We start from the raw sequence: 27,973 nt of genomic DNA, 5'->3' as shown, positions 1-27,973 counted from the left end.
CTGCATAGTCCATGGAGTCTCAAAGAGTCGGACACGACTGAGGGACTTCACTTCACTTAGGCTGATCGGGACGTGGGAGAACAGCTGTGAACTCAGCAAGTCTTAGCCCTGGGGAGCTTGCTTTCTAGGGAGGGGGGAGCCTGGCACCGTCCGTTCCGACAAGCACTGGGAAGGCGGGGTGATGTCACAGTGACCGGAGAAGGGGGCACCTCCGGGCGCTGCGGTGACAGGGGCCTCTGAGGAGGCCACCCAGCTCCTGACTGTGAGTTAAAAACACCCTGCGGTCGAGCTTTTGGCCCGGCGCCCAACAGATAGTCAGCGCTCACCAAATCTGACAGCGACTCTTATCACTTTCCTGTCTCCTCCCTCCGGGGGACACTGCCCCCACCCCCCGGTCAGGCTTGTCCCCGGGGGCACCGCGCGAGCTGAGCCCACGGTGGGGGGCGACGCTCGGGGTCTTCGGAGACCCTGAAACCGGCCCAGGCCAGGGACCCTCCAAACGGGGCCTCCCCTCCCCGCGCGTCCCCTGCCCGTCACAGACGCCGGCCTGGGAGTGCCCAGGAGACGCCCGCTCAGACCTCGGCCCTCGGCACCGGGGGGCACCGCGGGGGTAAACACAGCCCGCCCGGGGCCGTCAGCGCGCCCGGACCCGCAGGGCGGCGGCGACGCGCAGTGAAGCTCGGGCGGCCGAGACGCGCCGCCTCCCGGTTCTTCCGTACGCTGCGGGCCCGCCCCTCGCGCGCCGCGGTTGGCTGCGGCTCAGCGGCCGCTGATTGGCTGGCGCGGCCTCAGGCGCGCGCCCCCATTGGCTGTGACGCCCGGCCGGGCGAGACCCCCGCCGGCGCCGCGACCGCACCCCGGGCCTGGCCGTCATTGGGCGGCGTGATCTCGCCGCGGTTCCGCGGCCCTGCCGCCGCAGCCACCGCCGTCGCCGCCAGCGGAGCGCACCGGGCTGGCCGGGCGAGGGCCCATGGCGGGCGCCGAAGACGGACCAGGCCAGCAGCCGGAGCTTGAAGACGATGAGGCGGCGTCCTGCCGGCGCTGGGGCGCGCAGCACGCCGGGGCCCGCGAGCTGGCCGCGCTCTACTCCCCAGGTAGGACCTCCGGCCCCCTCCTCCCGACCCGCAGTCACCAGCCAGCCTGGGCTGCGGGGCCGCGATCCCGGGTCCCCTGGATCGGAACCCCAGCCTCAGGCCCCGATGCAGAGCTCTAGCCGCGGCTCCTAACTTGCAAGTAGCTCCCGTAAGTCTGGGGACCCCACCCCAGCGCCCCTTCCAAGCGCAAACCAGAACCCCAGCCATGGGGCTTTCTGGATGCAAAGACAGCCCCCGGATCAAGGAGCTGCCATATCAACTCCTCGGGCTACGGACAGCTCCCATCACGCTGTCGGATCCCAATCCTAGCCCGGGGTCCCCGCGGCTGTAAAGAGCCCCTAGTCTTGGGGACCCACCACTCCAGGACTCCAAGCCGAAGGCCGTCCCCCCAACTCAGCGACATGCACTGGCCCCCTTCCTAAGAATTACACCCTATCCCAGGTTCCCCAGATACAGATTCACACCTAGGGCCCTATCTGCACCCCTGCCTGGACTTCACCCCACAAATCTGAGCATATCAGGTCTGCTCTGGGAACCTCAACTCAGGGGGCCCCAGGTACCGAGTGCCCCAGACGCCCTTCCTCCAAAGCCCCATCCTAGATTTATAGCTTCAGTTTACAGACCCTCATCCCTCCCCCCGCACCCCCCGAATTAACTCTCACCCTGTATTTTGAAATTCTGGGTGGTGAGGGCCCTCCCTGCACACCTTCCAGTTTAAGCTTTCTTTCAAAATTTAAGCCCCAGTCCCAGCCATTTCCTCCCCCCCGTGTAGATCTTTATATTAACCTCCTCCATAAGGACTTGGGGGTATCCACAGACCAGACCGCAAACTTAGAGACCCTTGCTCTGCTTCTGCCCCCAGGACAAGGTCCCGGTGTCTTCCTGCTTGCTGGGCCTACCATTTCTGCTCTAGCAAGCAACAACCTCCACCCCCTTCTCTGACTTCCACTTGAGCCTCAGGAATCTCATTGCCAGGCCCCAGCAGAGCCAAATGTCCCCAGGGGTTAAGGAATTGCCTTTGAGAACTCCAGAGTCAGGTGACTGGGAGGTCCCTATGCTTGGGTGTCACCAGTTCATCCAGCTTTATTTATTTGTCAAACATTCTGACATCTTTCCTTTTGCCCCGGGCAGGGGGAGGGGGACACCAAGCATAGATATCCCTTGCCTGGGATGAGAATTAGTCCGCCACCACCTTTGGCTTTCTGCCCTGACTGGCCAGGGTTTGCATACCATCTCTGCCATAGCTGTCTGTATGACCTGAGCCCCAGATCACCAGAGACCTTTCTGGATTTGCAGTTTCATGTTCTGAGTCTGGTTTTTTTTTTTTAATACCTAACTTGGGCACCTGGCCCATGATGCCATAGTGTCTTCAACCTTTCCCCCAGCACCCAGCTTGTGGACCTAAAACCTCTGGTGCTGCCTTGGGCAGCCTGGACTTAGCATCCTGATTCTGCTTCTTAACTATGTGACCTGGGCCAAGGTGCTGGCCCTCTCTGAGCTTCAGTTTCCTCACCTCTAAAATGGGTACATGATAAAGCTTATCTGTTCCTTAGTGTCACTGGGAAGGGGAAATGAGATCATCCATCTTGTGCAGTGCCTGGCATACAATAGGGAATCCCTGTGATTAATGCCTTAGCCCAACCTCTCCTGTGAGTCTTAGGGTACACTGCCTCATCTCTGTGGTCCTCAGGCTCACCACCTGGAAATCCAGGGTAAGATTCAAAGGCCCCCTCCTTTGGTGTCCAGCTCCACCCACTCGAGTAAACCCTACAGACCTTAAAATCATAAGGGTGTTCTGAGCCTCCCCTGTGGACCCCCACTTCTCATTCCACCATGATCGCACCTTTGTCCAGTTCTGGTTTCCCCAAGTGCCCCTCACCGTCTGAAGGACAGCCCCCCAGGGATTTAAGGGTGCAGACAGTCTCCTGGTGCCCCAGACCTGCAATAAGAGGCCTTTTCTCCTCCCGACTTGGAGTTTGGGTGGGGCAAGGGGGAGTGCCTGGAGAGGGGGAGTGAAGCAGAAAGAGACTGGCTTCTCTAAATTCCATAGGCCTCCCTCTGCCTGCCTCTGTCCCTTGATGTTGGACAAGCACCTCCATCTCTCTGGGCCTGGCCTATAAAGTAAGGGACCAGGCTGAATACATATTGAGCACTGGGACCCTTGTCCCAGTCCCTGTTCTAACCCTTGAGGGAACAGTGGTGAACAAAACAGGGAAAACAGAGCTGGGCTTTCGTAAACCCAGTAAATAAGGGAAATAGCTTACTTGCCCAGTGGTGGCAAGTACTGCAGAAGAAATAGCCAAAAAGGGAGAAGTTGGGGACAGTCACATTTTAGGGGGGGCAGTTAAGGCCTCCCTGAACAGGTGACATTTGACCCGAGACCAGAAGGGAGGGACGCCTGAAGATATTTGAGGAAGGATTGGTCTAGACCAAGAACACAGCAAGTGCAGAGGCCCTGAGGTTAGGAGCAAGCCTGAAGTGTTTGTGGGAGACGGAGGCGGCCCGTGGGCTGGAGCAGAGGGAGCCAGGGCAGAGTCAGGAAGGGTTCTGGGTTCCAGGACTGAATTCCTGAGATTCACGGGGCCAGAGGTAGGTTGGTACGGTGACAGCTGGCAGCAATAATGAGGCAGTTAACATAGTTGACGTTCATTGGTCCCTGACTGTGCTGGGCGTTTCCCTCCTACGCTCTCATTTCAGCCTCCCTACAGTTGTCTCTCTAGGAGAGTTGACTTTCCCTGGTGGCTCAGAGGTTAAAGCATCTGCCTGGAATGTGAAGATCCCCTGGTAGAAGGAAATGGCAACCCACTCCAGTACTCTTGCCTGGAGAATCCCATGGAGGGAGGAGCCTGGTAGGCTACAGTCCATGGGGTTGCAAAGAGTCGGACATGACTATCAAGCCTTCCTATATATATATATATATATATATGCTTGACTTTGCCTAATTTATAACTTATTATATATATACAGGTGTCTCAGGGGTATCCTGGTATCAACTCCATTTTACAGGGGAGGAAACAGAGACCCCTAGAGCCTCCTCATAGCCCACCCCCAACACATGTTCTTCCCAGTGCTTGTCCTGCCTGGGACTCGGCTTGCTTCTGCCCACCAGAGGGGAAGGTCAGCCTCGCCAGGGACACCATATGTTTGGCTGGCCTGGAGTGGCTGCACCCTGTCCATCTTTAAGACCTTCCCTGAGGCTTAGCAAAGAGTGATGATCACGGTCACACAGAGAGTTAGCAGGGCCAGAACCTGAACACTGTTCAGGGGCGTTCTGGGTTCCGTGTTCCGAATGTTTGCTGTGGGAGGTGGGCCCGCCCGGGGTGGGGGTACGGGAGGGGGCCCATGTTCCAGGGCGGCAGGCCAGCATACCCACAGGGCTGGCAGCAGACATGGTGGGCCTCGTGCCGGCTGAGAGCCATGAGGGGTCTGAGCGGGGCAGCTTGAGGTGAAGAGCCTCAGCCTGATCCCCTGGACCCTGAGAGTCTGCCCCGAGGACGTGCCTGGGGCCTGGGAGCCATAGAGGGTCCAAGTTTGGGTTTTGCAGACCCTCTCCCAGGTGCAGCCTTTGTGAAGGGTGGGCAGGCTGGGCAGGCCCTCACGGGCACGCCCAGAGGCGAGGTGGGTGTCCCGCATCCTGGCAGGTACCAGCTGACCTCTGGCTATGTGGCTACGCTGGCTCCAGGGGTAGATCTTGGCGGGTCCCCGGAGCCCCTGTTCACCCCCCGGCCTGTGGGACACAGGCACTCAGCGTGGGTGGGGGGCGAGGTGAAGGGTGTCAGGAGTGCCAGGTGGGGGTCCTGGCCTGCCGTCCTGGAGCTGAGCTGGGCTTTGTCCCCAGAGGGCCTCCCGAGGCCCTTTCCTGGCCAGGCTGGTCCGTCACACTCCTGGCCCGGGTTTCTGTCTCCCTCATTTCCGTGTCTTTATCTCTCCCTCTCTCTGGCTACATTCATTCTCTCCATCTCCATGTATGTAGAGAGCCCCCATCTCTCTCTTTCCTCCTCTTCTCCCTGTCTCTCACCTCTCTTTGTCTCTGATGCTGTTCTCTCCCATCTGTCTCTCTTCCTCTGCATCTCTCTGGTCCCTGCCTCCCCGCTACCTCCTGTCCCCCCACCTCCCTGAGGCCGAGGGTCTCCTAGTGGCCCTGGACCCACCTTAAGGGTAGGTTCCAGGGCTTGTCTGACTGAAACCAGAAGAGGCAGGCCTGGTGCCAGGCCTCTGGCTGTGACCTGTCCCCAGGAAAGCAGAGATGCCCCCGCCCCGCCCCTGCCAGCCCTGCACAGCCACCAGACGCCAGCCCGGCCCCTCCCCAGGCCAGCGGGCAGCACCTCTGTCCCTCTGCTCCGATCGTGCTCAGGCCAGGGGCTGGCTTGGGGAAGCAAGGCCCAGTGCTGTGCTGGAGGTGGCCCGAGCCCTCTATGCAGAGGAAAGGCCTTCCCCTCCCCAGCCTCAGTCTGCCCATCTGTGACGTGACACCATTTAGACCCCTTGACCGTGCGGTCCTGGCCTGGCTAATTGTCCATGTTGGCTTTGGTGACTCTCGAGGGACTTTGGACACTTCATCTCTCCAGGCCTAGTTTGCTCTTCTGAAGGCCGGGGCAGATAGCCCCCAGCTTTTGGTGTACTGCAGGCCGGGCTGGCTGGGATCCTCCCTGGCAGTGTAGCTGGTATGGAAGAGGTGCTCTGTGAATGCTTATTATAATAGGTGTGTTTTTTCTGGGTCATAGCTGAGGCACTTGTTCTGCAGAAGACTCCAGAGCTTAGAGGACAGTTTAGATGGGAAAATATTCAGATTTCGGGACATTGTCCATGGCAATGGGAGAGAGTTGGGCTATCTTTGGAATCACGACAGCCCCAAACGTCCAGGCTAAGGTCTCCCCCTTATAGGCACAGGATCCAAACAGCTCTTGGTTTTTTCCTGCTGAGCCTCAGTTTCCTCATCCAGGAAGTGGGATCACACAGTTCCTCCCTCGAGGCACTGAGACTTGAATGAAAGACTGGGCCTCACCTTTGAAAACCCAGACGACTGCAGGGGCCTGGCCATGCTGCCACCAGGGGAAGCCCCCCAGGATGAGGCCTCAGGGAGGAGAGAGGGCTGGGGAAGCCAGGAGCTCTGCCCCCATCTGAGGGGGGCTCAGACCTGGGGTGGCCAGAGCCTGTGTTCTTAAAGGAAGCAGGAAAATAGGAATTTAGGGTATTTTTTTTTTTTTTAAGTGTAGCTCCTTTTTTAAAAAAAAACTAAGAGCAAAATATGGCAGAGGAGGGGACTTCCCTGGTATTACAGTGGTAAAGAATCTGCCTGCCAATGCAGGCGACGTGGGTTCGATCCCTGCTCCGGGAAGATCCCACATGCCACCGGGCAGCTAAGCCCACGCCCCACAACCAGAGAAAGCCTGTGTGTCGCCAAGAAGACCCAGTGCAGCCGTTTGTTGTTCAGTCGCTCAGTTGTTGCCGACTCTTTGCGACCCCATGGACTGCAGCACACCAGGCTTCCCTGTCCTTCACCACCTCCCAGGAGCTTACTCAGACTCATGTCCGTTGAATCAGTGATGCAAAGCCATCCAACCATCTCATGCTTAGAAAAGACCCTGATGCTGGGAAGGACTGAAGTGCAGCCATAGATGGATAAATTAGACAAGACAGGGGGAGTGGGTCTGCAGAGTTTCTGGTGTGGGCTGCACGGTATACCCAGCCCGCAATTGGCCTGGTTATTGTTCCTGTCACTTAATCTCATTGCTGGCGCTGCAGGCTGGGGGGCTGCAGATCATACTGAGGAATCTCCCGTCCCTGACCACCGGCCCTCCCAGCTTCCTGCTTCTGAGCTCCCCCCGTCCTGGCCGCAGACCAGAGCCACGAAAGGGAAGGCCCTTCAGTGTCCCGTCATGGTGACCCCAGGTGGGGGTGCTGGGGTGGCAGGGCCCCGGGGTGCCAAGGAAGAAGCCCCTGACTGTGGAGTGGGCAGCGAGGGGCTTCTGCACCTGCCACCTTGTGAGGCCTGGAGGATCCTGGCCCTGTTGGGCTCCAAGGTCCTCGTCTGTACGAGGGATGCGACCCTGGGCATGTCCTTGGCCCACTTGGAACCTTGGTCTTCTCACAGGGTGGAAGTTCTGGCTCTGGCTTGGAGCACAGTCTGCTCTGTGCAGCCTGGACAAGGCCCATTCTCTCTCTGAGCCTGGTCCCTGTACAGCGCTTCAGTGAAAGGTGCCCAGAAGCAAAGCCTGGCAGTTTTCCTCTAGGATCGTGGTTAGGAATTTGTTATTCCACAAGCATTTATTAAGCACCAAAGCACAGGGCCCTGCTGTACAAGGCAGGCACGGTCGTAGGCCTCCTGAGTTGACATTTAGGGAGAGGAGGATGGAGGTTTTGCAGGCAGAGTTTCCCATGATGGGCCCCATGGTCGGGGAGCCCAGGCGTTAAAGGAGGAATTGTGGATGGCTTCCTGGAGGTGGAGGTTCCATGGAGAGATCTGCAAGAGGAGATTTGTCCTTGAGACCAGCTGCCTGAGAAAACAGTGTTCCTGGGGGCCATGTCATATGCTGTGTCACCCAGGCGGTGCTTTTATTTCCTTTTGCGTTTTTAAATTTTAATTTATAATTGTGAGAATTTTGCTAAAATATAGCATTCATAAATTTTAAATTCAAAAGGAGGTGAAAAGACACTCTTAACTCTACAGTTGTTTGTGTGTTTGTTTTTTCTCTTTTTTTTGGTAAATGGATGTTCACCACTTTGCTGTTTGCACTTACCAGTTTGTCCTGAATTTCCAGTCCCTCCGTCAGCCACATAGGAACAGTCACCCAGGCTTTTTGCCTGGCAACAGAGACACTGTACACCAAGTTACCTTGTCTGATTCCCCAGGCAGTGGACACTGAGGTTATTCTCAGTGTCTCGATACGGTCAACAAAGCTGCAGTTGAGTGAATCAGCCTATCCCAGCCCACAGGATATTAAAAATACGTGCCTAAATTATAGAGAGGGTTTCATACCTGCATCCTGATTTCTGGCTCCTCTTGAGAATTCGAGCCTCTGACCTCCCTGAGCCCACACTCCCTGTCCTGGGAGTAGTCAGCCAGTTAGTGCCTCCCGCTTTAGGAGGGGCGCGTGTGCTGTGGTATCCCACTGTCCCCACCCAGCCCACCTCACTGCTTCAAACCACCTGTCCAGCCCCTGGAGATGTTAAGAGTTTGAGACCGCCTCATCGGCCCTGTGGCTGGAGCCATGGAAGTGATAACCATTTTCTCCTGAGTTCCTGACTCATTGCCTGGAGCCCCGCTTGATGGATGTGGGACAGGGTCTGAACATGCATAATTAAAAGCTGTTTGTAGCGCTTCCAAATGATTGCCTACCAGAAGGGGGCAGGTGATAGGATAATGAGAATTTAAAAAAGAAGCTCATTAAAATTCCTTCAGGGGTCTCCAGAGAGAGCCCGAAGGGGCACACGAGACCAACGTTCTGGTCCTGCCTGCCAAAGACTCGGCCCATGTAAGGCCAGCCTCGTGGGCAGCAGGCCTGTGCGCAGAAGGGTTTGGTTTAACACAGCCAGCCCGGAGGATATGACGTTGGACAGACTTGTCCCATTCTCTGGGCCTCAATGACGCTCTGTGAAATGGGCAGGCTGTCCCTGCATTCAGCCTGCAGTCTGCACTGTGGACTCATGGAACACAGCCCTCCCTAGACCGGCCCCGCCTGGCTCTGATCCTTGATCCCGCGGCCTTGGCCCGCCGCCCTGCACTCACTCTCTCCCCTTCTCCCTGTAGGCAAGCGCTTCCAGGAGTGGTGCTGCGTGGTCCTGTGCTTCAGCCTCATCGCCCACAACATGGCCCACCTCCTGCTGTTGGCCCGCTGGGAGCACACGCCCCTCGTGATGCTGGGCATGGGTGAGTGCCGCAGCCCCGCTGCCTGCCTCGGTTTCCCCAGGGGCCAGGGACCTACCTAGTGTCTGCCCCATGCTGATGGCGACTCACACACTCGTGTGTGTACATGCGTGCACAGGAATGGGGTTCGAGCTGTGGGGACCCTGTCGCCCATTGCGCACACGTGGCAGCTGTGTCCAGCTTGGCCCAGAGACCTGGGTGTCATCCTGAGCTCCTCCCCTCTGTGACTCCACATCCACACCATCAGCGAGTCTCCTGCTTCTGCTTTCGAGTTGTATCCAGCGTCCACCATCCCCTCCCTGGTCCAGCATCACCCTCCAGGCTGGACTGTGGCAGAGGCCTCCTCCGTGGTCTCCCCACCTCCACCTCAGCCCTCCACTGTCCACTGTCCACAGGCAGCCGGGAGGATCCCATCGGATCCCCCATGAGGTCACACCACTGGTCTGTTGTCCCCAGTCTACTTAGAACAAAACACCAGCTCCCTGACACAGCCCCCATCCCTCCTTCTGTCACTGCCCTCCTCCTGTCAGCTCACCCCACTTCTGCCACACCAGCCACCCCACTGTGCCTCCCTGGGCACCGTCAGACAGGCTGCTAGCTCAGGGCCTTTGCACATGCTCTTCCTGAGCTTGAACTCTTCCCACAGAGCCCTGCGTGGTTCACTGCCTCGTGCCCCTCAGGGAGCTCCTCCCGCAGCAACAGCAGCCCTGCCGTGCACCCCACACCCCACTCTGTCCTATGTGCTGTTTCTTTGTCCCCTGCCTCCCCCAGTCACACACCCACTCCCTGAGAGTCAGGACTTGTGCGTCTTTGCTGCTGTGTCCCTGGACGCGATGCCTCACACAGTAGGTGCTCTGTAAATACTCACCGAAGCAGTGAGTGAATGAATGGACGAGCTGCACGCATCGGTGCCTGCCAAGTGGTTTCTGCCAGTCCATCCTCATGCGTCCACGGCCTGGGCAACGGGCACTGCCGTCTTTGGCATCGTTATACAGAGCAGGAGACCGAGCCTCAGAGCGGGGACCAGCTGGAGTCACCCCTCAAAACGGAAAGCACGACACAGTTTCTAATTCATTGTCTCCACGCCCAGGTCCTGGAGTGACGTCATTCCTTCCTGTCCGCACTCTGCCCCTCCGCTCTCCCCTCTAACTCCAGTGCTTGTCGCCCCGTCCCCAGGCTCAGTGGCCGCTGTGTCCTTGGTCCAGCCGGCCGGCCCCAGGTGTTCAGCTTCTGCAGTCTCATTAACAGCATCCTGGCCTCAGGCCAGTAGCACTTGGGCCTGCTAATTGAGCCGTCGGGGTCTGCGGTAGGAGTGGGCATGTGCTGGGGGGCCGGACCAGCTGGAAGGGAAAGAGGGTAACCCATTAGTGCTGAGGAGCCAGGCCCTGCCCACAGAGCCGGACATGCCCCCCTCTGTCCAGGGGCAACGAGGACCTGCACCCCTGGCCTCTCTGCCTCAGAGGAGCACATTCAAGGGCGGGGGTGTCGACAGTGTGAGCCCCAACACCCCATCTGGGGGCGATCACAAGCAGACTGCTACATCCTGGACTCACATCAGCTCTGCCGCTCCCGGGCTCTGTGGCCTTGGGCAAGTGTCATTACACCCCTGAGCCTCTCTGCCACATCTGGAAAGTGAGGCCGTTCGTAGTGCCTACTGGCTGGGGCCACTGTGAGGGCCAGATGCATCCCTGCTGAGAGGGCAGCGGCTGGGGAGAGGTAGGGAGGGGGCACCTCCCAACATTCCCCTCCCCGGGGCTCAGACCTTGCCTCAATGGTCAGTTTAGCTGTGGATATTTCCCAAGGCTACTGCATGCCAAGGGCTTCGCAGGTGGCACTAGTGGTAAAGAACCTGCCTGCCAGTGCAGGAGACCTACGAGGCGCGGACATGATTCCTGCGTCCAGAAGATCCCTTGCAGGAGGAAATGGTAACCCACTCCTGTGTTCTTGCCTGGGAAATTCCATGGACAGAGGAGCCTGGCGGGCTGCTGTCCATGAGGTTGCTAGAGTCGGACACGACTGAACAACTGCACAACAGACACCGCCACGTGCCAAGCCCCACCCTGGGCTCTTTGAACTGTAGGCGGCAACTGAGCGAGAGAGTTTAGCTCTGGGACCCGGGTGGTTGGCCTGTTGGGCAGCAGCAGGGTCTGGGATGGTGTATCCAGACCTGCCCATCTCCTAAACCACCGACTCCCTGACTAGGGACTGTAGGCCTCCACTAGGAGGGGGAGCGTGTTCTCAGCAGTGGGCCTCCTCTGGGCAAAGGACCCGTAGCACCAGAGCCCCTTTGTGGGTTGAGTGAGCCAAGAGGTTGGGCACCCCGGGTAGGTCACCACCTCCCTCCCCCGACTGGGGCCAGATCTTCCAGCCCTGGGGTCAGGAGATTTCTCACCTGCTTATCAGCCAAGCTCTTCCAACAAGCACCTTTGCCTCTGGACTGATAACAGGCGACAATCCTCTGATAGCAGTGTTTGCACAGTTCCTGATCGATTTAAGTAGCCACCCTGATTTCTGTGTTGACACGGCGGAAGGAAGGGTACTGTGCCAGCCTACAGAAGCCACCGCTAGCCTGCTGCTACCTCCCAGGGTCTCTGGTGCCCCTGGCAAGCCCCAGAAAGCCAAGGAGCCAGAAGCCTTGAAAAGGTGCCCAGTTAATAAATACAGATAGATGATGCCATCCTGGGTGGCAAGTCAAGATTGGCGGAAACTGGCAGGGAGGATGAGGTAAGAGGTCAGGGAAGGTCTCTTGGGAAAAGTGACATTTGCACAGAGACCTGAAGGCGGTGAGGGAGCTGGTCAAGTGGTTCTCTCCGGGGTATTCCAGGCCGAGGGAGCAGCAGGTGCAAAACCCTTGAGTCTGGGGTAAGCCCCAGACTCAAGCTTGGGGTAAGCCCCAGACTCAAGCTTGGGGTAAGCTTGAGTAAGCACTTGGAGAAGAGAAAGGCCAGTGTAGCTGGAGAAAATTGACCAAAGGAAAAGTAATTAGGGGGAGATCAGAGACTCGTGGGGACCCAGCCATGCAGGGCTTTAAAGGCCGTGGTCTGGAGTTTTATTCTACAAGCCATGAGAAGTCACTGACGATTGTCCCCTTGGAGCCAGTTCAGTTCAGTTCAGTTGTTCAGTTGTGTCCGACTCTTCGTGACCCCATGGACTGCAGCACGCCAGGCCTCCCTGCCCATCACCAACTCCGGAGCTTACTCAAACTCACGTCCAGTGAGTCGGTGATGCCATCCAACCATCCCATCTTCTGTCATCCCCTTCTCCTGCCCTCAATCTTTCCCAGCATCAGGGTCTTTTCCAAGGAGTCCGTTCCTCAAATCAGGTGGCCAAAGTACTGGAGTTTCAGCTTCAGCATCAGTCCTTCCAATGAATATTCAGGACTGATCTCCTTTAGGATGGACTGGTTGGATCTCCTTGCAGTCCAAAGGAATCTATAGTCTTCTCCAACACCACAGTTCAAAAGCATCAATTCTTTGGCACTCAGCTTTCTTTATAGTGCAACTCTCACATCTATACATGACCACTGGAAAAACCATAGCCTTGACTAGACGAACCTTTGTTGGCAAAATAATGTCTCTGCTTTTTTAATATGTTTTCTAGGTTGGTCATAACTTTTCTTCCAAGGAGTAAGTGTCTTTTAATTTCATGGCTGCAATCACCATCTGCAGTGATTTTGGAGCCCAAAAATATAAAGTCTGACACTGTTTCCACTGTTTCCCCGTCTATTTGCCATGAAGTGATGGGACCGGATGCCATGATCTTCATTTTCTGAATGTTGAGCTTTAAGCCAACTTTTTCACTCTCCTCTTTCACTTTCTCACTTTCATCAAGAGGCTCTTTAATTCTTCACTTTCTGCCATAAGGGTGGTGTTATCTGCATATCTGAGGTTATTGATATTTCTCCCGGCAATCTTGATTCCAGCTTGTGTTTCATCCAGCCCAGCATTTCTCATGATGTACTCTGCATATAAGTTAAATAAGCAGGGTAACAATATACAGCCTTGACGTACTCCTTTTCCTATATGGAACCAGTCCATTGTTACAGGTCCAGTTCTAACTGTTGCTTCCTGACCTGCATACAGATTTCTCAGGAGGCAGGTCAGGTGGTCTGGTATTCCCATCTCTTTCAGAATTTTCCACAGTTTGTTGTGATCTACACAGTCAAAGGCTTTGGCATAGTCAATAAAGCAGAAATAGATGTTTTTCTGGAACTCTTGCTTTTTCAGTGATCCAGTGGATGTTGGCAATTTGATCTCTGATTCCTCTGCCTTTTCTAAAACCAGCTTGAACATCAGGAAGTTCACGGTTCACATATTGCTGAAGCCTGGCTTGGAGAATGTTGAGCATTACTTTACTAGCGTGTGAGATGAGCGCAATTGTGTGGTTGTTTTGAACATTCTTTGGCATTGCCTTTCTTTGGGATTGGAATGAAAACTGACCTTTTGCCCTTGGAGCCAACATCTGATGCAGCAGGGAGGGCTGGAGGGGAGGCGAAGGAGGTGGCCCAGACCCCAGAAGGGCAGCGGAGGTGGTGAGAAGTGGTAAGAGCCGGGTGCGCTGTGAAAGTTGAGCTGTCAGAAGGTGCTGACAGGTTGGCTGTGGCGGTGAGAGGGAGAGGGGTCGGCGCCCTGAGGGAAGTGACCGCCAACATCCCGGAGGGAAGTGGAGGAGCCTCGAGAAAGGAGCTGCCTGGGGTGCTGCCCACCGGGCCACCAGAAGGCCTCCAGCAGGAAACCTGAACCGGAAATCCAGAAATCCTGGTGTCCCGGGAGGAGAGACGCTGTTTGAAGCCCACGTGCTGGTGGAGGGACCCTCGGGGGTTCTCTGTGCGAACAGAGAAGAGGCCTGAGACTTCCAGGGCGGGAAGAGGAAGAAGAGCCAGCCAAGAGGGAACATGGGGAGCCGGGCAGGGTCGCGCAGACCTGGACAAGAAGGTGTTTCAGAAGACTTGGCGGTCAGCGAGGAGCACCCACCAAGCAGAGCAGCAAGACGGGGCCACAAGGGACCGTCGGAGTTGTCCCCCTGGAGGTCTTCAGCGGCCCACACAAGGACAGCGTTGGCCGCAGCGGATGAGTGACCCAGGAATGACCGTGGGAGCCCTGAGCGGTTTGCTGCACTTGGGGAAAGTGCAGGGAAAATGGGGGGGGGGGGTGCCCAAAGGAGGGACTAGAAATTCCTGGCAAAGGAGGGTGGGGGTTCCGGACGCAAGACACAGTGAGCGCAGAGGTCAGCAGTGATCCGGCAGTCACAGGGCCTCGGGTCGTGGGTGGCCTCTCGGGTCAGGAGTCTGGCCTGGAGGAGGAGTCTCCGCTGGATTTGAGCTGAAAGGTGGTAAAGACAAGATTTGGCCCCAGGACCGGAGGGACCAGGGCTTCCCTGATGGCTCAGCAGGGGAAGAATTTGCCTGCATTGCAGGAGACGCAGGTTCAATCCCTGGAGGAGAAAATGGCAACGCACTCCAGTATTTTTGCCTGGAAAATAACATGGACGGAGGAGCCTAGTGGGCTACAGTCCATGGGGTCACCGAGGGTCGGACACAACTGAGCGACCACACACACACACACACACACACTACACCGTAGGGACCAGCCCTCAGCAGTGTCTGTTTCTGTCTCAGCCCCATCTCCACACCAGGCCTCAGGGTGGGCGAAGCAGAGAAGTCCCAGCACATGGCCTGTGGGGAAATGGAGGCCCCAGGGGGCTGTCTCAGGGTCTCAGGGTGAGTCAGGGTAGCTGGGGTGAGTCATCATGGTCTCCTAGCCTGGCCCCATGTCCTGCAGGCAGGGTGGTGACCAGGCTTAGGCCACCCCCAGGGTGAGCCAGCCAGCAGGCGCTGACACCAGCCCTGGGACAAAGAAGCTTCTGTGTGCCCGCCTCTGCCAGCCCTGCTCCCATTAAAGAGGACTCGGGCAGCAGGCCTGGAGGCCTGGACTTGCACTCTGGAAACGGCCACGGCCCATAGATCACAGAGCCATTTCCTCCCGGAGGCGGGGGCTGGGGGGGAGGACTCTCTTCTCTCCAAAAATAATTCCTGGCATCTCCGTAAAGGCCACGTCCCTCCTCCCTGCTGGGCAGCCAGAAAGGGCCAGGGGCTGGTCGCTGGACAGATGACACCGCAGATGCTGCGAGAGGGGAGCGGCATTTAACTACTAACGGTGGCTGTGTTGGGGGCCGCTTACTGTGTCCCAAGGCCTGCACTGCGTGCTCAGTCGCTCCTTTGTGTCTGACTTTTTCAGCCCCGTGGACCGCAGTCCGCCAGGCTCCTCTGTCCGTGGGATCTCCCAGGCAAGAATGCTGGAGTGGGTTGCCGTTTCCTTCTGCAGGGGATCTACCCACCCCAGGGATGGAACCTGCATCTCTTGTGTCTCCTGCACTGGCAGGAGGATTCTTTACCACTGCGTCACCTGGGAAACCCTTAGGACCTGCATTTGCCTGTTATTAGCTGATGGTACTTAAGCAACGTAAATACCGTTCCTGTCTCAGACCTGGACATGAAGGCTCAGTATCATCATGAACAGCCCTCTCTCTGGTCTCTGGCCACTGACCAGCAGCTCTGACCCCTCCTTACCCTCCAGGTCTCATTTCTTCCTCTGGCAAGTGGGATGTGGTGGGGCCTATCACAGTGGACATGAAGTGAGATGATACACTTTTTTTAAATGGACTCTCTTTTTTAGGACAGCTTTAGATATACAGGAAATGAGCAGATAGACAGTACAGCAAGTTCACATATAAGCCCTGGCCCCAGTTCCCCTTATTAGTAACACCTCATATTGGTATCATATGTGTGTTACAATGAATGTACCAATATGCATTATTATGAAGTAAAGTCCATAGTTTATTCAGAGGTCCTTAAGTTTTTTTCAGTTTTTAAAATTTTTTTTAGGTAACAGTTTTGTCATCATATCGTTCACCCAATATTGCATTCACCCGTACAAAGTGCACAATTGAGTAGTTTTTAGTAAATTTATCAAGTTACCTAATCATCACCACGCTCAATTTTAGAACACTTTCATCACCCTGCAAAGAAACCCTGTACCTCTTAAGCATTAAGTCCTAACTGATCTCCGTTCTGTATCAGTAGATTTTCGTATTTTGGAGATCTCATGTAAATGGAACCCTAAGCCGTGTGGTCTCTTGGGTTTTCTTGTTTGGCTGGCTGGTTGTGTCTTAGCTTCTTGTTTTATGCTGGAGGACAGCCAGTTGCCAGCATTGTGATGGTTTCAGGTGTGCAGCAGAGTGCCTCAGCCGCACAGATCATCCTTCTCCCCCAGACGCCCCTCCCATCCAGGATACCGCTTATTGAACAAAGTTCCTTGCGCTGTGCAGTAGGTCCTTGTTGGTTATCCATTTTAAATACAGCAACATGTACGGATGTCCTTAATTTTTAGTTGCTGCCCTTTCTCTATCCCAGGATCCCGTCCACCATCCCACATCACATTTAGTTGTCATGTCCGTCGAGATTCCTGAGCTGTGAGTTTCTTGGATCTTCCTTGTTTTCAGTGACCTGGACAGTTTGGAGGAGTGCTGGTGTCTCGTGGGATGCTCATCTGCTGGGATTTGTCTAGTGTTTTTGTTAGTGGGCTGTGTGTCTTGTAGAGGAAGAGCCCAGAGGTCAAGGGCCATTTTCATCACCATCTATAGCAAGGATATATACTATCAGCATGACTGATCCCCGTGACGTTGACCTTGACCACCGGGCTCAAGTGGTGTTTGTTGGGTTTCTTTAAAGTTACTCTCACCACCTCCTTTTCGTATTGTTGTTCCCCTTGGAGAGAAGTTGCTGCACAGCACGTGTTTAATCTGTGGGGATTTATATTCCCAATAATACACTTTTTTAACACCTTTGACAAAAGACCCAGCACACAGGAAGCACCCTAGTGTTAACTGTAATTACAAAACATTTTTCTAATATCATTTTTATTATCATTGTCATCTGTAAGGAGTTTCTCAGGTGGCGCTAGTGGTAAAGAACCCACCTGCCAATACAAGAGACAGATGCAGGTTCGATCCCTGAGCTGGGAAGATTTCCTGGAGAAGGGTATGGCAACCCACTCCGGTATCCTTGCCTGGAGAATCCCATGGACAGAGGAGCCTGGCGGGCTACAGTCCGTGGGGTCGCAAAGAGTCGGAGATGACTGAGCGACTTAGCACGCACACATCATCTGTAAGGATTAAGTGCTTAGGACGATTAAGGAGATGAGATCTGTAACTGGCTTAGGACTGGCCTTGGTACAGTTTAGGGATTAAGAGAGATAAAACATTTAAGGTGCTGGAACAGGGCCTGGTAACTATAAGTGCTCAATAAATATCAAGTAAAACTAAATAAGCAAGTGGGTGGGCAGATGGATAGGTAGATAGATGGCTCACATCTTTACCCAAAGAAGATGAGGGCATATGTCCTCACACAGGCTTGTGAATGGCAGTTCACAGGAGCCGAGTCATTCCAGCCCCAACCTGGAAACAGCCTTGTTGTCCACCAGCAAAATGGATGAACATACCGTGGTACATCCAGGTGGGGCAGCACTGTTTGGCACTGAAAAGGATGAACTCCTGAGACAACCACATGGATGCCTCTAGAAGCATCATGCCAGTGAAGGAAGCTGGACCCGAAGAAGCATATCCCATAAGGATCATCTGTGTCAAGTCCCAGAGTTGGCAAACCAGTGTATAATTATGGGAAGCAGGTTGGTGGTTGCATGGAAAAAGGGTGAGGAGGGAAACTGGGCACCATGAGGGAGCCTGCTGGAGGGCTGCATTCTCCTGAGGCAGCGTTAGCTCAGGCTGATGGCAAGGGGGCTCAAGAGGCACCTCCACCGACCCTTCACTGGCAAAGGGAAGATGCTGAGGCCCAGAGCAGGCAGAGCTTGCCCAGGGTCACACAGCAGTGGTTCCAGCTCTTGATCTGGCTCCCCCTGCGCTTGGCCCCAGTGCCGCTGTTCCCTCGTGGAAGACACAAGGCCGTGTGTGCACGGCATCCTGTGGTATGCAGTAGGAGCTCTGTTAATGCCCCGGACCTACTGAGGCACAGATTAAGGGCATGGAAGGGTGCTGGTTTTGGAGACTGGTAGACTAACCTCTTCTCAAACCAGGTCTGCCACTCAGGGAGGTGGTTCAACCTCCCTGAGCCCCCTTCCGCATCCGAGAAGTGGGGAAAATAAATGGGGCTGTCCCCTCAGATGGTGACCAGTGCTGTGAAAGAAAGCAAGCAAGGAGACGTGACCAAGAGCACCTGCCTGGGAGGATGGCTTTAGCCGGGGGCTTCATGATGTTTACCCTGAGCTAGAAGATGGAGGAGGAGCCAGCCCTTCAGGGGTCTCAGGGAGGGGGTGGCGCGCCAGATAGAGGAGCAGCAAGTGCAGAAGCCCTGGGCTTCCCAGCCTTCGCCAGCCCCTTCCCCAGCCCGGCCCGCCCTCCCTGCACCGCCCCTGAGCAGCACGACTGCCCAGCCCTGTGCGCCGGCCTTAGAGCCCTGGCACGGCCTCCCCCTCCCCAGCGCGGCCCCCAGGCAGTGTCACCCTTCCTCACCCTGTCGTCTTTTTTTTTTATTTCTGGCTGCGTGGGCTTTCTCTAGTTGCAGTAAGCGGGGGTTACTCTCTGTTTGTGGTGCCCAGGCTTCGTTGCCCTGCGATATGTGGGATCTTCCCAGACCAGGGACCAAACCCGTGTCCCCTGCAGTGGCAGGCATATTCCTCTACGCCGTACCACCTGGCAAATCCCCCTGCCCCTTATCTCTCTGTCCCGATGACATGAGCTCAGCCAAAGTCCGATGCATCTCTGGCTCGAGTGCAGGGCACACAGTAGGTCCCTGGCAGAATGTCACCTTTATGGACTAAATGAACAACAGCAAAGATAATGATAGTATTGAGGGCTCCCTCTGCACTACAGACTGTACTTAGCGCTTCCCATCGATTCATTCAACACGTGTGTACCGACCCATATTTTGTGCCAAGAAGTGGGATGCAGCCATAAACGAAAGACAAAAATTCCTGACTTTGTGGAGCTGACATTTTTATAGGGGAAGACAGTAAACAGAAATGAAGTCCAAGGTGATAGGTGCTTGGAGAAGAAAAGAGGCAGGAAATGCTGGGAGATGGAGGCGCTTACGGTTTTAGATGAGGTGTCCTTGGGGGACCTTTGAGGCAAAGATCTGAAGGAAGTGAGGGAGTGAGCTGTGTTACATTTTGGGAAAGAATGTTCCAGCAGGGTGAAGAGCAAGTGCAGAGACCCAGAGGCTTGTAAGGGGGTGTCAGGAAGGGGACTATGCCAGCAGGGCTGAGATGCAGGCGGTGGGGAGCAGGATGGGTGGTACTGGGGCATCGCCTTGGGCAGCAGGCTGGCCACTCGGCCTTGGTTTCCCCGTGTGGACAGTGTCGTGGTGCATCCTCCCAAGATATTTGGGCCCCAAGGTAGCTTAAAAGCCTAGCTCTGCCACTTGCCATGTATGCGACCTCAGTCTAGTTTGTTCTGTTCTCCAAGCCTCAGTTTCCACCTCTATAAAGTAAAAATAAAGATGGTACCAGCTTCTAATAGATGGTGAGAATTCGTGAAGATCGAGTGTGTCTGGCACTGAGAAAGTATTCGGTAGACGGTAGCTGCCATGTTCTTTTTAAATCATCCTCATTCTCATCCATCTAGAGGAAACTGGGGCACAGAGCGGTTAGGGAACATGCCCAGTGTCACACAGCTGGTAAGTGACAGCTGGCGTGTGAGTCCAGGCGTAACAGCACTTACCCTCTGGATTATACTGAACCCTCAAGTGAGCATGTGGTTTGGGGGCTCTCTGAGCGGTCTTTGTTCTGAAAAGGCTGCTGGGGGCCCAGTGATCACATTGACTGTTGGTAAAAGCTGGGTTGCGGGGGTGTGGCTTCTGTCTGGACCTCGGGTCCTTCCTGACACCAAACCCCAGAATGACCTTGCCGTCTATCACCAGTAGCACTGGAGTAGAGCGGGGCGACTGTGGGTCAGAGAGAAAGTGCCAGCCGGCTCCTAACAGGGAAAGGCTGGGCGACCTGAGCCCAGTTTACTCTTCCAGACTCACCTAGCAAGTGAGGCCCTGCGTCTCCCTGGGGATGACCAAGTAAAGGGACAGACTGCAGCTCCATTCACAGGCAGCAAAGTGTCCCAAGGAGAAAAGGGAACACCCTAACCTGAATGAGCGAGCGAGTGACTTCCTGAATTGGGGTGGGGAGTGGGTAGGGACGTGCCCTCGACTCCCCGCACCTCCGGCTCACCCTCCTCTTGTCCACAGTGGCAGGGGCTCTCCTTGCTGACTTCCTGTCCGGCCTGGTGCACTGGGGAGCCGACACCTGGGGTTCCGTGGAGCTGCCCATTGTGGGGAAGGTGCGTATGTTGACCGAGCCCTCGAAGCCCAGCCTGTCTCCTCCAGGAGGAGGTGGGGCTGTCTGACCTGGGCTGAGTCCTCTTGCCTCTTTGAGCCTGTTTTCCTATCTGTAATCTGAAAACTGTGGTTCCAGCCTGGCCCCCGCTCCCCCGCCTTCAAGACCAGAACAGGAATCCCCTGTGATTTCCTGGAAGCAAAAGCATCAGGCCTGGGACAGAGAGCTCTGATACATGTCCACCTCACTGGACCCCCTTGAACTTGGGAGCCACACCACATCTTGTTCTCCTCTGCCTGCCCTGCTGCACCTCACTGTTCGTTTCCATTGAACTTTATCTGGTGTCAGACGTTTCAATTGCGATAGAAAATCTGGTACACACTTAACCACAGAAGGGAGAAGGCAATGGCACCCCACTCCAGTACTCTTGCCTGGAAAATCCCATGGACGGAAACCCCTGGTAGGCTGCATTCCATGGGGTCGCTAGGAGTCGGACATGACTGAGCGACTTCACTTTCACTTTTCACTTTCATGCATTGAAGAAGGAAATAGCAACCCACTCCAGTGTTCTTGCCTGGAGAATCCCAGGAATGGGGGAGCCTGGTGGGCTGCCGTCTATGGGGTTGCACAGAGTCGGGCACGACTGAAGTGACTTACAGTAACCACAGAAACGTACTGATTTGTGTCCTAAAAATTTTAGAAGCCAAACTAGGGTGTGGTTGGGTCCAGTAGGACGAACAGACTGTATTCTTTGGACCCCGTCCCTCTCCACGCCTGTCTCTGCTTTCCCCGCTGCTGGCTCCACTCTCATGCGGGCTTTCCCCTGGTAAGGTGGCCGCGATGGCCATCCGCTGCCTCACGGTCCATCCTCCCGGCTCAGTGCTCCCTGGAGACCGCCCCTTTTCCCATAGTTAGGACCAAAGTCCCACGACTCATCACCATTGGCCTCGCTTGGGTCACGTGGCTGTCACACAGCCAGTCACTGTGGCCAGAGAAATGGGATGCTCTGATTGGCCGGGCCAGGGTCCGAGGAGGCAGTCTGATTGGAGCAACTGGTACTAAGAGAAGAAGCGGAGGCTCTTAGCAGAAGGAGGGGTTGGATACTGGAAAAAATAAAAGGGTCCTGCCTGTCAGTGTGAGGGGTCTCCTCAGTTGCTTCAGGGTAGGAGAGGAGGGTGGAGGTTGTCGCCAACCCCCAAACCCCCGCCCCGCCCCATAGCCCAGGTCCGGAGACTAAGGCCCACAGAGGAGCAGGCAGCCGAAGGTCCCACCAGGTCATTTCCACCCATCTTCTGCTAAAGCTGCTAGACCCGGAGCCTGAAGGCTGGGGGACCCCAGCAGTGCCATGCTGGGGCGGCATGCCAGAGACAAGGAGGCGCTCCCGTGCCGAGTGTGTGTGCAGGAGGTCAGGGAGGGGCTGACTGGTCGGCTGGGCCCCCTCTCCCATCCCCCCACCTCACCTAGGCTTTCATCCGGCCATTCCGGGAGCATCACATCGACCCAACAGCCATCACTCGGCACGACTTCATCGAGACCAACGGGGACAACTGCCTGCTGACGCTGTTGCCACTGTTAAACATGGCCTACAAGTTCCGCACCCAGAGCCCAGGTAAGCATGCTAGCTGGTGGCGGGGGAACCTCCAGGGAGCCCTTGGGGACAAGCACACACCCCGCTCCCACGAGCCTCCCGTAGCTGGTGTGGGTGTTTCGCCCCTCAGTGTTATAAAAGTTTAGTTAGTTGCCCTCATGTAAAATTGGGATATTTGACATAAAGATCTATGTTTCCAACTTCTCTGGAACAGTCCGACCTGGCCACCTGGGTCCTGGCTCCCACTTGGCTGCACTGGGCCGGGCTGAGCTGTGGGGTCCCCCTTGCACAAGAGGCACGCTCTCCAGGTTGCCACAGTCCCCGCTGCTCCCTGTGGTCCCAACCTCCCCCTGCCCTTGTTCATTTGAATTCACCTGCCTGGCCCTGGGGGCTTCTGATCTTGCTGCCTGGGCTTAGTGGAAAGAGTATATATAGCCTGATCCAAACTGAGTCCTGAGTTCAGATCTCTGCCCTGCCTGTTTGGGGAAGGGAACCTGCCCCAAGGCAAGTCCCATCACCTCTTTGAGCCTCAGTGACCTCAGTGCGGGGGAATATGGGGGAAGAGCCCTTCCTCTGAGCCAGCTCTTGTTCTAGCAACTTGACACTTCGCTGGTCTTCAGAGCAGCCCCCTGTGGGGAGATGGGCTGAGTGTGTGTGGTGTCCGACCACATCCTGTCCCCGCTGCTCTGAGCCGCTGTGAGCTCCCTTCTGAGAACTGCCAGCACAGGTCCTGCCCCTCCCCTTGGGATAAGCCTGAAGTCAGTGACCCAAAAAGCCTGCAAAAGACCAGCCCCTGCCTCTGAGTGGGACCAACTCTGTGGAGTCATCAGCATTTCAGAATCCACCCTCCGCCTCCCCGGATCAGGCTGAGACAAGATTCCCCCCATCCCATCTTTGCTTAACTCTTCCCCTGCCCTGTCTTGCTTTCCTCACTCCCTTGGGTGTTTTTCAAAAGATTCCCCTCCCCAGTCAGTTAGATCAGGTGCACATGAGTCCTTGTCTTAGCGAGGCTCTGCTTCTAGGGGATCCGGACCGAGATTTATTCCCACTTCATTGTTGAGGAAGTTGAGATGTAAAGAGGTGGAGTCACTGACCTCTGTTCACACAGTCAAGAAATGTCAGAGCAGGGACCTGCACCCAGCCCTGCCTCACTCCAAAGCCCACATTCTCAACCATTATTTCTGCTTATTCCCATTCTGCCCACTGAGCAGAAGGGAAGACTAAGGCCACAGGGGAGTCTGAGCCTGCCAGAGGCCATGTGGGAGGTTAGAAGGAGGCCAGGGTGCCTGCCGTCCCAGGAAGTTTGCTGCCCAGGGGCAAGGGGTGAGAAGCCAGGCTGGCAGTGGGCCCCTGCCTATGTGACAGCTGTTTGGGGCCCGTGGGCACCCACCCTCTCCCCACCCCGCAGAAGTTCTGGAGCAGCTGTACCCCTGGGAGTGCTTCGTCTTCTGCCTGATCATCTTCGGCACCTTCACCAACCAGATCCACAAGTGGTCACACACGTACTTCGGGCTGCCGCGCTGGGTCGTCTTCCTGCAGGACTGGCACGTCATCCTGCCCCGCAAACACCATCGCATCCACCACGTCTCCCCCCACGAGACCTACTTCTGCATCACCACGGGTGCGTCCACAGGGTAGAGGGGCGCGCTGCCCCTACGCCGACTGCTTCTCCATCCTTAGGGTTGGGGCCGACATCACCACGGGTGCGTCCACAGGGTAGAGGGGCACGCTGCCCCCACCCCGACTGCTTCTCCATCCTTAGGGTTGGGGCCGACATCACCACGGGTGCGTCCACAGGGTAGAGGGGTGCGCTGCCCCACTCCCACTGCTGCTCCATCCTTAGGCTTGGGGGCAGAGGTCACGGGGGCAGCACAGTCCTGGAGGAGCTTTCTCTCAGAACACGCATTTCTTGGGCACCTACTACGTGCCATGCACCCTTCTAGGTGCCAAGGACATGGCCATAAATAAGACAGACACACACACACCCTCTTCATAGAGTTGTGATTCCAACCACCCATCCATCATCTAGCAAATATGTATTGAGTGCTACTATGTGCCGTGGCACTGAACAAAACACAAAAATCCCTACCTTTATAGCATTCTAAGAGGGGACATTCCAGGCAGTAAGTGCTTCATCTGACAGTCCTAACTGCCAAGAAGAAAATAACACAGAAGTGGGTAGCAGAGGGAAGTAGGGAGCTTTGCCCCTTTAAATGAGGTGGTCAGGGAAGGCCTCCCAGAGAAGGTGGCATTTGAACTGAGGGGGAGAGTCCTGAGACCTGGAGGAAGAGCTCTCCAGGCAACAGGAGCAATAGGTGAAGGAGGCAGGAACACACATGCCTGGTTTGTTTCAGGAGCAGCGAGGAGGCTGGTGTGGAGTAAGGGCCAGGATAGAAGAGCTGGCAAACTCCAGGTGTGAGAGATGCCACGGGGACAGACAAAGCAGGGTGAAGAGCAGAGAGTCGGGGGGAGATCAGAAATCTGAAAACTGTGAGAGGGGCCCTGCAGATAAATGACAGATCGATCCAAGCAGAGGGACTAGCAAGTACAAAGGCCCTGAGGCCTGTACATGTGCCCGGGGGCAGTCAGGAGGCCCACATGGGGAGTCAGTGAGCCAGTGCCAGGAGGTGAGGCAAGCAGGTTTTCCGGGGCCCGTGGGTATCTTTTTAAGGTTAAATATATCATGCGTGCTGTTAAGTCAGGCCAACTCGGATAACCTTCAGCTCCTCCGTATGCAACTTTCAGAGGCTCACAAGCCTCCCTGGTTATCAGCTTTCTCATTCACAAGATGGGGCTGCAGCCACTCCCTCACACACCACCCCTCAGGGCTGCGGTGTGAATGGTCAGACGGCAGATGCAAACTGCCTGGCACAGAGCAGTCTCAGGAAGCTACACCTCCAGGTTTGGGAGCAGGGGTTGGGTTTTGCTTTGGTTTAGTTTGGTCAGGTATTTTGTAGGGTTTTTTGTTTTTGCCTTTCTGAAAGCAGAACTGAGAGCCACAGAAAATATTTTTTTGTACATCCTAACGTCATGCTTTTTAGGAGCAGGTGGAGGGGTAAATTTTAGGCTGTTTTGGAGATCACTTAATTGTTCAGCCAGGGCTCGGATCAGTCTTGGTTTGGCCAGGTACTAACTGGGAGACTGTCCTCCAAGACAGTCTTCTCATGTGGAAAATGGGACTCTTAATAATACCTAGTTCAAGGTTCAGGTGGGAGACTGTAATACAGATTAAATAAGATTATGAGACTTATTTAATGGAAATAAGACTATTCACTTAGCACCTACCATGCCAGGCATCATCCTAGGCCCCAGGATCCAACAGGATCAACAGTGAAAGAACATGGGGTTCTGGTTGGGAGCTGGAGGTCAAAACCAACACTAAACAGGGAAGTGACAAATTAATGAGGATGGTTACAGGTTATCATGAAGGCTGCAAAGGAATAAGGATGGGTGATGCGACAGGCCTGGAGAGCTGCTAAGTGGTAGTCAGGGAAGGCTTCCTGGAAGAGGTGGCATTAGAGCCAAATGATAGGAAACACTGCCTCTGTGCCTGGCACATAATAAGCGCTCAATAAGAAGGTGAGTGAAGGGATGAAGGTGTATGTCTGAGGAGCCCCTCAGCCTATTGATGGGAAGCCCCCATCCCCATATTCCTTGGTCAGCCCTTTTCCCCTGTCCCCTGCAGACCTACTCCCGGTTCCTCTGCTGCCCAAGGCAGGGCCAGCTGTCTCTCTGCTCTTCCTGTTGCTCTCCCATTCAACCCCTCCTCACACCCCCCTGCCCTGTCTCTGCTGCAGGCTGGCTCAACTACCCTCTGGAGAAGATGGGCTTCTGGCGACGCCTGGAGGACATTATCCAGGCCCTGACAGGCGAGAAGCCTCGGGCAGATGACATGAAATGGGCGCAGAAGATCAAATAACTCCTCCAGGCACCACCTCGTTGCCAACCTTCCCCAGCTCCCCCAAACTGAAGCCATCTGCCAAATTCCAGCCTCCTCGCGCTGGCCACTCCAGGTGGAGAGGACACCTCCTGGGCTGGGCCCGGGCACGTCTAGCCCACCCACCCCCCTCTTGTGACAGAATACTTGAGCCACTGATTTTTTTCATTTCCTTCATTTTTTTTTTTCCCCTCGGCCCCTCCCTAGCCACCTGAGCTGCTCCGTCTGCCAAGCCTGACTGCAAAAAAAAAAAAAAGAACCCCACCCTTTCAGCCATCCCTTGGGTTGAAGACAAGCTCACCAACTCCCCACACGCCCACCACCCCCCTACCCCATTGGGCAGCCCTTCTGCGTGGCTGGTATCGGGGCACTGAGTCATCTTACCTGTTCCTGTCTGTCTGCCCGCAGGGCTCTAGGAGCCCCCAGGCACAGCTGAGTGTCCTTGGACCGTCACCCCGCTATGGCCCTGCAGACTTGACTCCAAAGGCCTGGGTGGACAGCCCGCCCAGTCACCACCTTCAACCTAGCTTGTCCACCCAAGGGCGACACAGTGCAGCAAGGGTCTGGGGGCAGCCGGCCAGACAGAGCCAGAATTTCCTGATCGAGTCTGGACTCTGTTTTCCCTGACCCTTCCCCCATCTGCCTGTGTGATTCCAGCCAGAGCTGACGTTTCTAATCGGAGGATGTCTTCGAAGGGCACAGCCCCTGCAAAGGGTCTTGGTCATTGGAAAGGGACATGATGTCCCCTCTGACTTGAGGGTATGTCAGAGAAGGAAGAGTGGGGCTTTTTTGTTTCGGTTATTATTTTTTTTAACGGTGCTTGCTTGTTTAATGTAAATAATAGAAAGCCTTAATATCTTTTCTGTAACACGGAGTAATATTTTAATGTCATGTTTTGGATGTACATAATATATTTATAACAAAGCAGCAAGAGTCTACTTAACCTGGGCTGCCTCCTGTTTCCTGATTGCCTGGGGGAGGGGAAGTAAGGAGGCTGGAGGATGAGGCCCTACCCGCCCCTATTCCCAGCTTCCCCCACGGCTCTCTGCTAAGGATGGAGGCTTTGTCCCCCGAGACAGTGAATCAGTGTTGACATCTGCTCCAGACCCTTTTGGAAGGGGGACCCATGGTTCCGTGAGGAATTTTCATGTCGATCATGGTGGTAGAGACATGGAGGCAGAACCCTACTGAGGAATCCCTTCTGCAAAGGTTTACTGGCACCAGGCGTGGAAATGAACCAACAAACAAGGACCTCCCCTGGAGTTGACTTCCTGGGGAGAGAGACAATAAACATACATAAACGCACACAGACATTCAGGTGGTGATTTGTAAAGAAAATGAACCGCTTTGGATGACACTGGAAAAGCGGGGTGAGGCTGCTTTGGCAGGTCAAGGAGGGCCTCTCTGAGCAGGTGACATTTGAGCTGAGACCTGGAGGAGGAGATGGAGCCAACTGGGGAAAGAACTGTGGGAAAAGCCCTCCCGGCCGGACAGTAGTACAAAGGCCCTGAGGTAGGGGCATGCCTGGGGTTTTTAAAAGAATGTGGCTGGACTGGAGTGAGCAAGGGGAGAGTGGAAGATGAGGTTTGAAAAAGAGGGACCAACTATATGGACAGCCAAATGGGGAGACTGGACATGTTAAACAAGTATCTTGTTCATTTATTCATTGAACAAATACAAGGTACCTCCTATATGCCAGGCGCTAGGATTCAGCAGTGAACACACAGGCATTTACAATTAGTCTGGGCTGGATAGTTTCTATAATGTTAACAAGGAAAAACATAAACCTTTTGGGGACAGAGAATGATAAAAGACTCTAGAGCAGTCACAGATAAAAGTTTTTTTTACTGTGACCCATAATTTTATTTTCCTTAAACTCGGCCCACCTCTAGACTTTTGAAAAAAGTTTTATTTTGAGATAACTAGATTCTCATGTAGTTCTAAGAAAACCACCAGTGTAGACTTGATTTGAGACTATCTGAGGGGACCACAAAAGGAAGGGGTATTAGAATTTATCAACTGTAAATGACAGAAACTATAACTGTCAGGCAAAAATCAGTAGTGAAAATAATTCATGTAACTGAAAAGTTTAGAGGTTTCTGACTTAAGGTTTGGTGGGACCCTGGGGTACACGATTCATCAGAACTTGGT

The 27,973-nt window shown here is 55.1% G+C and overlaps 1 protein-coding gene across 2 annotated transcripts; it reads left to right on the top strand.

The window, feature by feature from the left end:
• The first annotated feature begins 853 nt into the window (after positions 1–853).
• Positions 854–26,765, top strand: PEDS1 (plasmanylethanolamine desaturase 1). Of its 2 annotated transcripts, none has more exons than XM_055545291.1 (6): positions 854–1,094; positions 8,845–8,964; positions 20,210–20,301; positions 21,762–21,906; positions 23,294–23,506; positions 25,683–26,765. In XM_055545291.1, the coding sequence occupies exons 1-6, from the start codon at positions 971–973 to the stop codon at positions 25,802–25,804; spliced, it is 816 nt and encodes a 271-aa protein (XP_055401266.1). In that variant the 5' UTR covers positions 854–970; the 3' UTR covers positions 25,805–26,765. The 2 variants fall into 2 exon arrangements, with proteins under 2 accessions (XP_055401266.1, XP_055401267.1); XM_055545292.1 differs by lacking the exon at positions 854–1,094 and adding an exon at positions 3,793–3,943.
• Positions 26,766–27,973: the final 1,208 nt, after the last annotated feature.

Source organism: Bubalus kerabau, chromosome 13 (assembly GCF_029407905.1).
Source record: "Bubalus kerabau isolate K-KA32 ecotype Philippines breed swamp buffalo chromosome 13, PCC_UOA_SB_1v2, whole genome shotgun sequence".
NCBI lineage: Eukaryota > Metazoa > Chordata > Mammalia > Artiodactyla > Bovidae > Bubalus > Bubalus kerabau.
This window is presented reverse-complemented; position numbering and strand designations above follow the sequence as displayed.